Source organism: Oncorhynchus tshawytscha, linkage group LG03, assembly GCF_018296145.1.
Source record: "Oncorhynchus tshawytscha isolate Ot180627B linkage group LG03, Otsh_v2.0, whole genome shotgun sequence".
In the NCBI taxonomy this organism is placed as follows: domain Eukaryota; kingdom Metazoa; phylum Chordata; class Actinopteri; order Salmoniformes; family Salmonidae; genus Oncorhynchus; species Oncorhynchus tshawytscha.
In genome coordinates this window covers 7749439-7766085 of record NC_056431.1, presented here as the reverse complement: position 1 = coordinate 7766085, position 16647 = coordinate 7749439, and the positions used below count along the sequence as shown (strand labels likewise).

The 16647-nt window shown below is 42.5% G+C and overlaps 1 protein-coding gene across 2 annotated transcripts; it reads right to left on the bottom strand.

Moving 5' to 3' along the window:
• Window positions 1-650: 650 nt before the first annotated feature.
• LOC112226488 (zinc finger MYM-type protein 1) lies at window positions 651-16475 on the bottom strand. Of its 2 annotated transcripts, none has more exons than XM_024390849.2 (3): window positions 16232-16475; window positions 1345-4112; window positions 651-1213 (listed from the first exon to the last, which is right to left on the bottom strand). In XM_024390849.2, the coding sequence occupies exons 2-3, from the start codon at window positions 4024-4026 to the stop codon at window positions 1211-1213; spliced, it is 2685 nt and encodes an 894-aa protein (XP_024246617.2). In that variant the 5' UTR covers window positions 4027-4112; window positions 16232-16475; the 3' UTR covers window positions 651-1210. The 2 variants fall into 2 exon arrangements, with proteins under 2 accessions (XP_024246617.2, XP_024246623.2); XM_024390855.2 differs by lacking the exon at window positions 16232-16475 and adding an exon at window positions 16003-16173.
• Window positions 16476-16647: the final 172 nt, after the last annotated feature.

Sequence of the window (16647 nt, the reverse complement as noted above, 5' to 3'; positions counted from 1 at the left end):
AAAGGTGACATTCTATGATGGTGCCACATTGAAAGTCACTGAGCTCTTCAGTTCGGGCCATTGTACTACCAATGTTTGTCTATGGAGATTGCATGGCTGTGTGCTCGATATTTATACACCTGTCAGCAACGGGTGTGGCTGAAATAGTTAAATCCACTAATTTGAAGGGGTGACCACATACTTTTGGTGTATCTTTTGGTATCAGTTGCATCCTCATTTTATAGCTTTATCAAAGCAGTATTTACTGTAATAGTGTTGTCAAATGTTAAATGTGTCCATTGAATTAGCAAGATGACGGTTATTGTAACCAATATCTAAACTACAGCGGAGGCTGGTGGGAGGAGCTATTGGAGGACGTGCTCATTGTAATGGCTGGAATGGAGAAAATAGCATAGGAACCCTAATCTAATTGGTAGAGACCATCACTGTTAAGATGTGGGAATGACAATGTGGCCTTCATGCTTGGCCCAATCATCTTCAATAGAATGAATGTGTATGATTATTAGCAACTGAGACATGGTGCAAAATCAAAACCAGTGCAGGCCATTGATGGCATATGGATTGACACAAATCAGTTATGACAGGCTGTTTAATGTTTACTATATAATTGATTTTAAAGTCATGTCTAATGTGCAATTACCAAACGTGTCCTCTTTCACATACTTTATTCACAGCAATCATTGTTACTTTTGTCATCCCCTGGCAGTAAGTCAGGCATATACAACCATCATCTGTACATCACTTTTCCCTTGTTAATCAACTACAAAAATGTTATAACTGCCTTAATTTTGCTGGACTCCAGGAAGAGTAGCTAATGGGGATCCATAATAACGATAAAATACAACACAAAAACAAGAATTGGCATGCTCAACTCAACAGTTCAAATAAGTCTTTGGGTGCAGGGTCCAAAAGGCATATAAACTAGAAAAGGAAAACAGGCATTCAGCAAAATAGTTTAAGTTTGAATGTTCTTTAGTAGCAGCAGCAGCGGTCAGTTTGTTTGACATCTTTCGATGACACTGAAAGCTTTAGTCAACGCTGACTGCAGTGCATGAGAAGGGTTGAGGTCTCCAGAGGAAGAATGAGAGGATGTGGACATGTGCACATGCTTACAAACAGGAGCTACACGCTGCTTTTAATACATTACTGGCATCATGGGACCTTTTACTCCCTCTCAGTAGTTCAGAGAGTTTCCACCATCCGGTCTCAATCACTGTTGGAAACAAACCAATTCAAAACACAGTTGGGCCGAAAAGAAAACTATTTACAGAAATATACAATCTATTACACATATGGATGCAATAAAAAAAGAGCACAATTTAAAAAAGTTTAATTTAATGTTACCTTGAATATAAAGTCCATTCTTCTCATAGTCTGGTTGGCAAACTGGTCAATGACCCTCTCATACCAGTGAGGATTCTTCTGCAATGATTTAAGAATTCTCCTTTCTATGGATAGGATTGCCAGGTTCTTGAGTCGCTCTTGTCCCATGGTGTTCTTTGTGTAGCTTTTCAGCCTCTTCAGACGAGAGAATCTGCTCTCCACGCCCGCTGACGTTGCCCCTATAGTTGCAACTAGGCACATGAGCCGGTACACCTCAGGCATCACTTCATTCAATCCACACCCCTTGAAATGCAAGATTCTGTCACACAGTTTCCGACTGTTCCCTTGAAGCTCCTCACCACAGTAGAACACTTGCAGCTCATTTTTCAGTTTTTCCATGTTAAAAAAACATCCATAGCTCTGGGACAGGCTTTCCATTGCATTTGCAGGGAATTCACTCCGGAATGACTCAAATTTCTCATCATCTAACAACTCCATGTATCTCCTGCTGTCCAGGCTTTGGAACCTCTGTGCTATTTGTGTCTTGATGTTGTCATGAATTGAATCGTACAGTGATTTGTACGTCTGCAGTACATCCTGAGTGCCCTGCCTCCGCTTCCTTCTGTGCATCAACTCTGGATCATCTGTCATGTTCGAAGCCTTCTGATATATAGCACTAAATTCTTCTTCAGATTTGTGCTCCTCTATCTTGAGTAAAAGATTCTCAATCCTCCTCTTACAAAATTCTACATCCATGGCATTCTGTTGCACACTGTCAAAAACCACATCTGTGCAAGCAAATATATATTCAAAAGTGAGAAGTAAAAAAATAAAATGAAAATCTTCCAGCTGTGTCTTGAACCCATTTGCATCAAAAATCGTGTCATCATCCACGTTAGGATGCTCTGTGATACTTGTGAATGTGTCCAACAGATGCTCAAAGTTTTTTGCCACCGTGTTAACGACTCTGGACGTGAAATTCCAATGTGTTGGTGCGTTTTTGGGCAAACTTGCACAAGCGGCCTTTTCTAGCAGCATTCTATTGGTGGACTTACAAAAAAAAGTTGCGAAGCCACCCAGTGTGGCAAAGAAAACCTTGGTCTTGGGCATAGACTTCACGCTCTGGCTTAATACGGAGTTGAGGGGATGTGCATAGCAATGCACAAAGGTGGCCCTCGGAGCTACAGCTCTTACTTTTGCTTGCAGACCATTTAAATCAGAAGCCATTACAGCAGCGCCATCATATGTTTGAGCGACTAGTTTCTCCACAAAGTTAAACTCTGACATCTCCGAATTCACTAGATCAAACACAGACTGTGCATCTCGCCCAGCTGACACATCAAAGTAGCCCAAGAAACGCTCCTGGACACACCCCCGATCATCCACATACCTGACAATGACAGACAACTGCGAATGGTCTGTAGTTTCATCCATTTGCCATGAGAAAAATGGAGCAGCGTCAACCTCGCTTTTAATCTCACTTCTAATTGATGATGCGATAGCAGTTATCAAGTCATTCTGAATAGTTCTTGACATTCCAGTGAACACAGTTGAAGATTCCATATGCTGAGCAAGTAAAGCATCATACCGCGCGATTACCTCTGCCAATTCCCTGAAGTTGCCTTTGTTAGCGGAACTTTCCGTCTCATCGTGCCCCCTAAAAGCCAACTCTTGCATGCCTAAGAATGCAATGCTATCAATGAGGCGTTTGAGAACATCCCTGTTTCTTCTGACCTTTTCGTTGTGTTGCGCAGCTTGAATACGCAGGCCTTCATTGAGTGAGTGATTAGCACAATGACTCGGCTGTCCCAAAAGCTTGAGTTTCGCATAGGAGTTGAGATGCTCCCGGCTTTCGTCATGCCGTTTAGCTGAACGGTCAATGTTCTTTAGGTCACTGAACCCCCCTTTAGCCCAAGGCTCAAACGTTCCAAAGAGCAGACAAGGCCAGCAATACAAGCGGCTTGATGAAAGACTACCTGTTAGCCATTGATACTTTTTATACCAGTTGGTATTGAACGCCCTCCTCACTTTGTCATCCTTCCTTATGTACTTGATTTCAGGCAGAGGTCGACCCTCTGTTTTAATTCGCACCTTTTCTGTGGACTCCAAAGAATTAAACGGGGTCTTCAACAAAAAATCAACAATGTTGTCAGAATTCGCAACCTGGCAGGTGTGGACAAGTAGCTGCTGTGGAGTGTGGAACATGCAACTGCAGTGGGGGCAGCTGTGTGAGGGGGCGTACACTTTAGTTTCTGTCTTAACCACTCTGATTTCAGAATCTTGCTCAGTCTTAATTTCCACCGTTCCTTGGCTAATGTAAACAGAATCTGTTTCAGTCTTGGTTTTGATGGTTCCAGAATCCTGGTGGAGTGCTCTAGAATCCTGGTGGGGTGCTCTAGAATCCTGGTGGGGTGCTCTAGAATCCTGGTGGAGTGCTCTAGAATCCTGGTGGAGTGCTCTAGAATCCTGGTGGAGTGCTCTAGAATCCAAGTGGCAATTTGATCTGATTCCATTATGTTCCTCACTTGTTTCATGCATGTCAAAGTCTGTTTCCTCCTCTTTGATTTGGATGATGTTGAAAGTAAACCCATTACTGCTGAGAGAGTGGGCTTGGCCAATGTCTGAATCTTCTCTACTGGAGTCAACATCATCTGACTGTGTTTCACAATCTGTTTTGATGTGGTCACGATGACTTCTAGTCATCTTGGTTTTATTGCGTTGCTTTTTCCCAGGTTTGATCTGAATCTTGTCGATTGGTTATTGTCTACACCTTCCTCTTCATTTGCATTCTGTGAAAAAAAAGACTTGATTTGAATAAACATCACCCTTGCAGAGACACCAGGTTAGGAATCAGCATGACAAATCATCTTATCCAACACCACAAAGTAAAACAAACAGGCTGGTACATACTAAGGAGAGCATTTGGTTACAACATGCATTTTTACATAGCTAATCCATGGGTGAATAAATAGCTAGCAACGTTACTCTTTAGTCGATGGACCTTACATGTTGTTTAAAGGGTGAATTGGCTCTGGAATTCAAAACAGTCAAATACTCAAATGTGAATTGATTCTTAAATTGCAGTACGGTTCTAGAAACATAAATCCCTCTACTTTCATCTCACATCAAAATAATTTCACAAATGCAAAATATACACTTACTGTAAGCTAATTAGCACAGGTAGTCGACTGTCTTTCGTAAACAAGCACTGTAACATGGAAATAAGGCCATGTGGGGAACCCTAACCCTATAAAAAGGTGTGTATCAATTTAACCTGTTTTTTAAAAATTATTTCTCGCCAATATGAAAGATAAGGTCCTTATGCTTCCAAAACCGTACCGCAAGTGATGCGTGTCAAAATGTTCAGGCCGAGCATCACTGCTCTTAACAAAAACTACCCACTACAGAAGACACCTTAGTCAAATGACTATTTTTGTATAATGCAGAGTCATACACAGTGCATTCAGAAAGTACTCACACTCCTTTACCTATGCCACATTTTGTTGTGTTACAGACCACATTTTTTATTGATTCAATTGAGATTGTGTCAATCTACACACACTACCCCATAATGTCAAAGTGGATTTTGTTTTGTAGTTTTAAATTATTAATAAAAAAAGCTGAAATGTCTTGAGTCAATAAATATTCAACCCCTTTGTTATTGCAAGCCTAAATAAGTTTGAGTAAAAATATGCTTAACAAATCACATAATAAGTTGCATGGACTCATTCCGTGTTCAATAATAGTAGTTAACATGATTTTTGAATAACTACTCCATCTCTGTACCCCACACATACAGTTGCCTGTAAGGTCCCTCAATCGAGTAATGAATTTCAAGCACAGATTCAACCACAACAACCAGCAAGGTTTTCCAATGCCTCGCAAAGAAGGGCACCAATTGGTAGGTGTAATTAAAAAAAAAAAAAAAAAGCAGATGCTGAATATCCCTTTGAGCATGGTGAAGTTATTAATTAGGCTTTGGAAGGTGTATCAATACAAAGATTCAGGCGTCCTTTCAAACTCAATTGCCAGAGAGGAAGGAAGCTGTTCAGGGATTTCACCATGAGGCCAATGACTTTAAAACAGCTACTGAGTTTAATGGATGGTATTACTTAAGTATTACTTGCAAACAGGGTGCATGTTTTGGAATATTTTTAATCCGTACAGGCTTCATTCCTTTCACTCTGTCATTTAGGTTAGTATTGTGGAATAACTACAATGTTGTTGATCTGCAAAAAAATATGACAAAGAAATATACTTTTTGTCCTGAATAGAAAGCATTATTAACTCAGCAAAAAAAGAAACATCCCTTTTTCAGGACCCTGTCTTTCAAAGATAATTCGTAAAAATCTAAATAAATTCACAGATCTTCATTGTAAACGGTTCAAACACTGATTCCCATGCTTTTTCAATTAACCATAAACAATTAATGAACATGCACCTGTGGAACGGTCGTTAAGACACTAACAGCTTACAGACGGTAGGCAATTAAGGTCACAGTTATGAAAACTTAGGACACTAAAGAGGCCTTTCTACTGACTCTGATAAACACCAAAAAAAAGATGCCCAGGGTCCCTGCTCATCTGCGTGAACGTGCCTTAGGCATGCTGCAAGGAGGCATGAGGACTGCAGATGTTGCCAGGGCAATAAATTGCCATGTCCGTACTGTGAGACGCCTAAGACAGCGCAACAGGGAGACAGGACGGGCAGCTGAACGTCCTCGCAGTGGCAGACCACGTATAACAACACCTGCACAGGATCCGTACATCCGAACATCACACCTGGGGGACAGATACAGGATAGCAACAACAACTGCCCGAGTTACACCAGGAACACACAATCCCTCCATCAGTGCTCAGATTGTCCGCAATAGCCTGAGAGAGGCTGGACTGAGGGCTTGTAGGCCTGTTGTAAGGCAGGTCCTCACCAGACATCACCGGCAACAATGTTGCCGATGGGCACAAACCCACCGTCACTGGACCAAACAGGACTGGAAAAATGTGCTCTTCACTGACGAGTCACGGTTTTGTCTCACCAGGGGTGATGTTCGGATTTGCATTTATCGTCAAAGGAATGAGCGTTACGCTGAGGCCTGTACTCTGGAGCGGGATCGATTTGGAGGTGGAGGGTCCGACATGGTGTGTCACAGCATGAGCTTGTTGTCAGTGCAGGCAATCTCAATGCTGTGCGTTACAGGGAAGAAATCCTCCTCCCTCATGTGGTACCAGCCACACTGCTCGTTCTGTGCGTGATTTCCTGCAAGACATGAATGTCAGCGTTCTGCCATGGCCAGCGAAGAGCCCGGATCTCAATCCCATTGAGCACTTCTGGGACCTGTTGGATTGGAGAGTGAGGCCTAGGGCCATTCCCCCCAGAAATGTCAGGGAACTTGCAGGTGCCTTGGTGGAAGAGTGGGGTAACATCTCACAGCAAGAACTGGCAAATTTGGTGCAGTCCATGAGGAGATGCAATGCAGTACTTAATGCAGTTGGTGTGCACACCAGATACTGACTGTTACTTTTGATTTTGACCCGCCACTTTGTTCAGGGACACATTATTCCATTTCTGTTTGTCACATGTCTGTGGCACATGTTCAGTTTACATCTCAGTTGTTGAATCTTATGTTCATACAAATATTTACACATGTTAAGTTCGCTGAAATTAACACAGTTGACAGTGAGAGGACGTTTTTTTTCTCCTGAGTTTATGTTTGGGACATATCCAAAATCGCTGAGTACCACTCCTCATATTTTCAAGCATGGTGGTGGCTGCTCATGTTATGGGCATGCTTGTCATCTGCAAGGAGTAGGGAATTTTAAACATAATACAGCTATAAGCACAGGCAAAATCCTGGAGGAGAACCTGGTTCAGACTGCTTTCTAACAGACATTAGGAGCCAAATGTATCTTTCAGCGGGACAATAACCTAAAACACAAGGCCTAATCTACACTGGAGTTTCCTACCAAGACGACATTGAATGTTCCGGAGTGGCCTAGTTAGTTTTGAAAATCTATGGCAAGGCTTGAAAATGGCTGTCTAATAATGATAACCAATCAACATGACAGAGTTTGAAAACCTTGAAGAATAATGGCAAAATATTGTACAATCCAGGTATGCAAAGCTCTCAGAGACTTACCAAAAATGACTCTGTAAATCACAGCCAAAGGTGCTTCTACAAACTATTTACTCAGGGAAGTGAATATTTATGTAAATTATATTTCTGTTGTTAATTTTCAATACATTTACAAACATTTCTAAAAACACATTTTCACTTTGTCATTCTAAGGTAGTGTGTGTAGATGGGTGAGGGAAAAAATATATTTAATCCATTTTGAATTCAGGCTGTAACACAATAAATGTGGAATAAGTTAAGGGGTATGAATACTTTCTGAAGGCACTCTGTGTGTGTGTATGTAAAATATATATACATAGCTCAGATGGAATGGAACTGAACTGAGAGTCATGGTCAAGGGCTAGCAAGATACAGTTGAAGTCAGAAGTTTACATACACTTAGGTTGGAGTCATTAAATCTTGTTTTTCAACCACTCCACAAATTTCTTGTGGCAAACTATAGTTTTGGCAAGTCGGTTAGGACATCTACTTTGTGCATGACACAAGTAATTTTTCAAACAATTGTTTACAGACAGATTATTTCACTTATAATTCACTGTATCACAATTCCAGTGGGTCAGAAGTTTACATACACTGAGTTGACTGTGCCTTTAAACAACTTGGAAAATTCCAGAAAATTATGTCATGGCTTTAGAAGCTCCTGAAAGGTTCATTGACATCATTTGAGTCAATTGGAGGTGTACCTGTGGATGTATTTCAAGGCCTACCTTCAAACTCAGGGCCTCTTTGCTTGACATCATGGGAAAATCAAAAGAAATAAGCCAAGACCTCAGAAAAAATTATGGACCTCCACAAGTCTGGTTCATCCTTGGGAGCAATTTCCAAACGCCTGAAGGTACTACGTTCATCTGAACAAACAATAGTACGCAAGTATAAACACCATGGGACAACGCAGTTGTCACACCGCTCAGGAAGGAGACGCGTACTGTCAAAAACTGTAATATCCTATGTTTGTAAATAACAGCTGGTGCACAAAATCTAAGGAAGTATCTAGATTTTTCTCACCTGAAGTAGAGTATATTGTGATAAATTGCAGGCCACACTAGTTGCCTAGAGAGTTTTAAGCTCCACTCTTCGTGGCTGTTTATTTACCACCACAGACGGATGCTGGCACTAAGACTGCACTCAGTCAGCTGTATAAGGAAATAAGCAAACAGGAAACTGCTCACCCAGAGGCGGTGCTCCTGGTGGCTGGGGACTTTACTGCAGGGAAACAAATCAGTTCTACCAAATTTCTATCAACATGTTAAAGGTGCATCCAGAGGGGAAAGAATTCTAGATCACCTGTACTCCACACACAGAGACGCGTACAAAGCTCTCCCTCGCCCTCCATTTGGTAAATCCGACCACAACTTTATCCTCCTAATTCCTGCTTACAAGCAGAAACAACGCAGGAAGCACCAGTGACTTGGTCTATTAAAAAAATGGTCAGATGAAGCAGATGCTAAACTACAGGACTGTTTTGCAGAATGGAACATGTTCCGGCATTCTTCCAATGGCATTGAGGAGTATACCTCATCAGTCACTGGCTTTATCAATAAGTGCATCGAGGACGTCATCCCCACAGTGACTGTACGTACAGTGAAGGAAAAAGGTATTTGATCCCCTGCTGATTTTGTACGTTTGCCCACTGACAAAGAAATGATCAGTCTATAATTTTAAATGGTAGGTTTATTTGAACAGTGAGAGACAGAATAACAAAAAAATCCAGAAAAACGCATGTCAAAAATGTTAAAAATTGATTTGCATTTTGATGAGGGAAATATGTACAGTGGGGCAAAAAAGTATTTAGTCAGCCACCAATTGTGCAAGTTCTCCCACTTAAAAAGATGAGGCCTGTAATTTTCATCATAGGTACACTTCAACTATGACAGACAAAATGAGGAAAAAAAATCCAGAAAATCACATTGTAGGATTTTTAATTAATTTATTTGCAAATTATGGTGGAAAATAAGTATTTGGTCAATAACAAAAGTTTCTCAATACTTTGTTATATACCATTTGTTGGCAATGACAGACGTCAAACGTTTTCTGTAAGTCTTCACAAGGTTTTCACACACTGTTGCTGGTCTTTTGGCCCATTCCTCCATGCAGATCTCCTCTAGAGCAGTGATGTTTTGGGGCTGTTGCTGGGCAACACGGACTTTCAACTCCCTCCAAATATTTTCTATGGGGTTGAGATCTGGAGACTGGCTAGGCCACTCCTGGACCTTGAAATGCTTCTTACAAAGCCACTCCTTCGTTGCCCGGGCGGTGTGTTTGGGATCATTGTCATGCTGAAAGACCCAGCCATGTTTCATCTTCAATGCCCTTGCTGATGGAAGGAGGTTTTCACTCAAAATCTCACAATACATGGCCCCATTCATTCTTTCCTTTACACGGATCAGTCGTACTGGTCCCTTTGCAAAAAAACAGCCCCAAAGCATGATGTTTCCACCCCCATGCCACAGTAGGTATGGAGTTCTTTGAATGCAACTCAGCATTCTTTGTCCTCCAAACACGACGAGTTGAGTTTTTACCAAAAAGTTCTATTTTGGTTTCATCTGACCATATGACATTCTCCCAATCTTCTTCTGGATCATCCAAATGCTCTCTAGCAAACTTCAGACGGGCCTGGACATGTACTGGCTTAAGCAGGGGGACACGTCTGGCACTGCAGGATTTGAGTCCCTGGCGGCGTAGTGTGTTACTGATGGTAGGCTTTGTTTCTTTGGTCCCAGCTCTCTGCAGGTCATTCACTAGGTCCCCCCATGTGGTTCTGGGATTTTTGCTCACCGTTCTTGTGATCATTTTGACCCCACGGGGTGAGATCTTGCATTGAGCCCCAGATCGAGGGAGATTATCAGTGATCTTGTATGTCTTCCATTTCCTAATAATTGCTCCCACAGTTGATTTCTTCAAACCAAAGTGCTTACCTATTGCAGATTCAGTCTTCCCAGCTTGGTGCAGGTCTACAATTTTGTTTCTGGTGTCCTTTGATAGCTCTTTGGTCTTGGCCATAGTGGAGTTTGGAGTGTGACTGTTTGAGGTTGTGGACAGGTGTCTTTTATACTGATAACAAGTTCAAACAGGTGCCATTAATACAGGTAACGAGTGGAGGACAGAGGAGCCTCTTAAAGACGAAGTTACAGGTCTGTGAGAGCCAGAAATCTTGCTTGTTTGTAGGTGACCAAATACTTATTTTCCACCATCATTTGCAAATAAATTCATTAAAAATCCTACAATGTGATTTTTCTCATTTTGTCTGTCATAGTTGAAGTGTACCTATGATGAAAATTACAGGCCTCATCTTTTTAAGTGGGAGAACTTGCACAATTGGTGGCTGACTAAATACTTTTTTTGCCCCACTGTATTTGACCCCTATGCAGAACATGACTTAGTACTTGGAGGCAAAACCCTGGTTGGCAATCGCAGAAGTCAGACGTTTCTTGTAGTTGGCCACCAGGTTTGCACACATCTCAGGAGGGATCTTCTCCAAGTCATTAAGGTTTCGAGGCTGACGTTTGGCAACTCGAACCTTCAGCTCCCTCCACAGATTTTCTATGGGATTAAGGTCTGGAGACTGGCTAGGCCACTCCAGGACCTTAATGTGCTTCTTCTTGAGCCACTCCTTTGTTGCCTTGGCCATGTGTTTTGGGTCATTGTCATGCTGGAATACCCATCCACGACCCATTTTCAATGGTCTGGCTGAGGGAAGGAGGTTCTCACCCAAGATTTGACGGTACACGGCCCCGTCCATCATCCCTTTGATGCGGTGAAGTTGTCCTGTTCCTTTAGCAGAAAAACACCCCCAAATCATGATGTTTCCACCTCCATGTTTGACGGTGGGGATGGTGTTCTTGGGGCCATAGGCAGCATTCCACCTCCTCCAAACACAGAGAGTTGAGGCCAAAGAGCTCCATTTTGGTCTCATCTGACCACAACACTTTCACCCAGTTGTCTTCTGAATCATTCAGATGTTCATTGGCAAACTTCAGACGGGCATGTATATGTGCTTTCTTGACCAGGGTGACCTTGGGGGCTTTGCAGGATTTCAGTCCTTCACGGCGTAGTGTGTTACCAATTGTTTTCTTGGTGACTATGGTTCCAGCTGCCTTGAGATCATTGACAAGATCCTCCCGAGTAGTTCTGGGCTGATTCCTTACCATTCTCATGATCATTGCAACTCCACGAGGTGAGATCTTGCATATGGAGCCCCAGGCCGAGGGAGATTGACAGTTCTTTTGTGTTTCTTCCATTTGCAAACAATCACACCAACTGTTGTCACCTTCTCACCAAGCTGCTTGGCCTTGTAGCCCATTCCAGCCTTGTGTAGGTCTACAATCTTGTCCCTGACATCATTGGAGAGCGCTTTGGTCTTGACCATGGTGGAGAGTTTGGAATCTGATTGATTGATTGCTTCTGTGGACAGGTGTCTTTTATACAGGTAACAAACTGAGATTAGGAGCACTCCCTTTAAGAGTGTGCTCCTAATCTCAGCTCGTTCCCTGTATAAAAATCTTTCTGATTGAGAGGGGATCAAATACTTAATTCCCTCATTAAAATGCAAATCAATTTATAACATTTTTGACATGTGTTTTTCTGGATTTTTGTTGTTATTCTGTCTCACTGTTCAAATAAACCTACCATTACAATTATAGATTGATCATTTCTTTGTCAGTGGGCAAACGTACAAAATCAGCAGGGGATCAAATACTTCCCCCCCCCTCACTGTACATACCCCAACCAGAAGCCATGGATAACAGGCAACATTCGCACTGAGCTAAAGGGTAGAGCTGCCACTTTCAAGGTGTGGGACTCTAACCTGGAAGCTTACAAGAAATCCTACTATGCCCTGCGACGAACCATCAACCAGGCAAAGCACAAATACAGGGCTAAGATTGAATCAAACTACACCGGCTCCAACGCTCATCTTGTGTGGCAGGACTTGCAAACTATTACATACTACAAAAGGGAAGTACAGACGCGAGCTGCCCAGTGACACGAGCCTACCAGATGAGCTAAATCACTTCTATGCTTGTTTCAAGGCAAGCAACACTGAGGCATGCATGAGAGCATCAGCTGTTCCTGACGACTGTGTGACCACGCTCTCCGTAGCCGACGTGAGTAAGACCTTTAAACAGGTTGAAACACAAGGCGCGGGTCCAGACGGATTACCAGGACGTGTGCTCCGTGCATGTGCTGACCAACTGGCAGGTGTCTTCACTTACATTTTCAACATGTCCCTGATTGAGTCTGTAATACCAACATGTTTCAAGCAGACCACCATAGTCCATGTGCCCAAGAACACAAAGGCAACCTGCCTAAATGACTACAAACCCGTAGCACTCACATCCGTAGCCATGGAGTGCTTTGAAAGGTTGGTAATGGCTCACATCAACACCATTATCCCAGAAACCCTAGACCCACTCCAATTTGCATACCGCCCAAACAGATCCACAGATGATGCTCTCTATTGCACTCCACACTGCCCTTTCCCACCAGGACAAAAGGAACACTTATGTGAGAATGCTATTCATTGACTACAGCTCAGCATTCAACACCATAGTACCCTCAAAGCTCATCACTAAACTAAGGATCCTGGGACTAAACACCTCCCTCTGCAACTGGATCCTGGACTTCCTGACGGGCCACCCCCAGGTGGTGAGGGTAGGTAGCAACACATCTGCCATGCTGATCCTCAAAACTGGAGCTCCCCAGGGGTGCGTGCTCAGTCCCCTCCTGTACTCCCTGTTCACCCACGACTGCGTGGCCAGGCATGACTCCAACACCATCATTAAGTTTGCAGATGACACAACAGTAGTAGGCCTGATCACAGACAACGACGAGACAGCCTATAGGGAGGAGGTCAGAGACCTGGCCGGGTGGTGCCAGAATAACAACCTATCCCTCAACGTAACCAAGACTAAGGAGATGATTGTGGACTACAGGAAGAGGAGGACCGAGCACGCCCCCATTCTCATCGACGGGGCTGTAGTGGAGCAGGTTGAGAGCTTCAAGTTCCTTGGTGTCCACATCAACAACAAACTAGAATGGTCCAAACACACCAAGACAGTCGTGAAGGGGGCACGACAATGTCTATTCCCCCTCAGGAAACTACAAATATTTTGCATGGGTCCTGAGATCCTCAAAAGGTTCTACAGCTGCAACATCGAGAGCATCCTGACTGGTTGATTCACTGCCTGGTAGGGCAATTGCTCGGTCTCTGACAGCAAGGCACTTAGAGGGTAGTGCGTATGGCCCAGTACATCACTGGGGCTAAACTGCCTGCCATTTAGGACCTCTACACCAGGGGGTGTTAGAGGAAGGCCCTAGAAATTGTCAAAGACCCCAGACACCCCAGTCATATACAGTCTGTTCTCTCTACTACTACATGGCAAGCGGTACTGGAGTACCAAGTCTAGGACAAAAGGAATTCTCAAACGTTTTTACCCCCAAGCCATAAGACTCCTGAACAGTTAATCAAATGGCTACCCGGACTACTTGCATTGTGTGCCCCCCAACCACTCTTTTACGCTGCTGCTACTCTCTGTTTATCATATATGCAGTCACTTTAACTATACATTCATGTACATACTACCACAATTGGGCTGACCAACCAGTGCTCCCGCACATTGGCTAACTGGGCTATCTGCAGTGTCCCGCCACCCACCCCTCTTTTACGCTACTGCTACTCTCTGTTCATCATATATGCAAAGTCACTTTAACCATATCTATATGTATATACTACCTCAATCAGCCTGACTAACCAGTGTCTGTATATAGCCTCGCTACTGTATAGAGCCTGTCTTTTTACTGTTGTTTTATTTCTTTACTTACCTATTGTTCACCTAATACCTTTTTTGCACTATTGGTTAGAGCCTGTAAGTAAGCATTTCACTGTAAGGTCTAACACCTGTTGTATTCGGTGCACATGACAAATAAACTTTGATTTGAAGATGCTGGAGGAAACAGGTACAAAAGTATCTATATCCACAGTAAAATGAGTCCAATATCAACATAACCTGAAAGGCCGCTCAGCAAGGAAGGAGCCAATGCTCCAAAACCGCCATAAAAAAAGCCAGACTACGGATTGCAACTGCACATGGGGACAAAGATTGTACTTTTTGGAGAAATGTCCTCTGGTCTGATGTAACAAAAATAGAACTGTTTGGCAATAATGGGGGTGCTTTGCTGCAGTAGGAACTAGTGCACTTCACAAAAGAGATGGCATCATGAGGGCGTAAAATTGTGTGGATATATTGAAGCAACATCTTAAGACATCAGTCAGTAAGTTAAAGCTTGGTCGCAAATGGGTCTTCCAAATGGACAATGAACCCAAGCATACTTCCAAAGTTGTGGCAAAATGGCTTAAGGACAACAAAGTCAAGGTATTGGAGTGGCCATCACAAAGCCCTGACCTCAATCCTATAGAAAATCTGTGGGCAGAACTGAAAAAGCGTGTGTGAGCAAGGAGACCTACAAACCTGACTCAGTTACACCAGCTCTGTCAGGAGGAATGGGCCAAAATTCACCCAACATATTGTGGGAAGCTTGTGGAAGGCTACCCGAAAAGTTTGACCAAAGTTAAACAATGTAAAGGCAATGCTACAAATACTAACTGAGTGTAAATAAACTTCTGACCCACTGGGAATGTGATGAAAAAAATGAAAGCTGAAAGAAATAATTTGCTCTACTATTATTCTGACATTTCACATTCTTAAAATAAAGTGGTGATCATAACTGACCTATGACAGGGAATTTTTACTAGGATTAAATGTCAGGAATTGTGAAAAACTGAGTTTAAATGTATTTGGCTTACAAGGTGTATGTAAACTTCTGACTTCAACTGTAGATACTACAGAGTAAACAAAATACTAGGCTGGTGGAAACACAATTCTGCCTTAGTAAACAAGACTTATGGTTTTGATTTCGACATACCTTAATTGCACAACATTATCATCACAGTACGAGTCATAATACCCATAAAACCTAGCAGTCAAACAAGGAAATGGTTCCAATTGTTTTTCCACCATACATTTTTCCCCATTGGGGATTTTAGAAACTTCATATATAGGCTTGGTTTCGTGTAGGTTAACCCTGGCGTGACTTTTTGATAACCATGTGAATCTCTCTTGGACAAGGTGACTTTTACCAATATATTCACCCCCTCCAAAATTAAATGTGTAGTCTTGCATATCTACTTGGACTCTAATTAGCCATTTTTGGATCTGATAGTAAATAGAGCTGAATATATTGATAAAGGTCACCTTGTCCAAAAGAGATTTACATGGTAATCAAAACGTCATGCCAGGGTAAGCTTCCACGAAACACAGCCCTTATTTGAAGTGTTTCTTCAATTCCCTATGGGAAAAATGTATGGTGGACAAACGATTTGAACCATTTCCCAGTTTGACCGCTAGGTTCTATTGGTGTTAGGACACCTTGACAACAACGGTCACCTGGACATACTACTATCAAAGACAGTAGCACCGAGTTTCTGTACCGTCGCAAATCATAGGTTTAACATGCAGAGGAGAGCATTTGAAAACATCATACATTTTTACCATATAATTGGGAGGTTAGTTAAGTTAGCTAGGTTGCATATCTTTCTGGGTCAGAAATGGACTCTCTTCGCCTGGCTAACGTTAGCTAACGTTAGCTAACAAGATTAGCTCGATTGTAGATAATTTAAGCGACTTTACTACTCGACGACTAAATATCACCCACCAAATACTGATTGTAAAGATATTAACCATGAGAAGAACAAGTTTGTTTCTCGTAGAAAATACTCACGAATAGAAAATAAAGTTTCGCTACTCCGGAAGAATTATGCGTTTCCTTACAGAGGAAGAGGCGAAGCGAGAGGCTTTACTCTCATTAAAATATATCCGCGAGATAAATGTTTTGTTGTATGGAGGTCTATGAGTGTCGAATTCCGTGAGGCTTTTTTTAATCAAATATAAGTTTCGTAATGTTTAGGTTGTTACAAATGTACGGATATAAGTGGTTGCACGTGGCATTGCGGTAGCTAGGAGAAAAACGACTTAGTACTGCCTGTTGTGCCCAAGTTTATCTGCCCCGTGATTGGCTAGAATGATCCCGCCTGTCTTCCTTCATTGAGGGAGGACATGTATTTCCATTGCTTGAGCGGTCACTTGACTATCTTGTCAACATTAACAGCTTTTCTGCAGTTAAAACGTCACGGTACC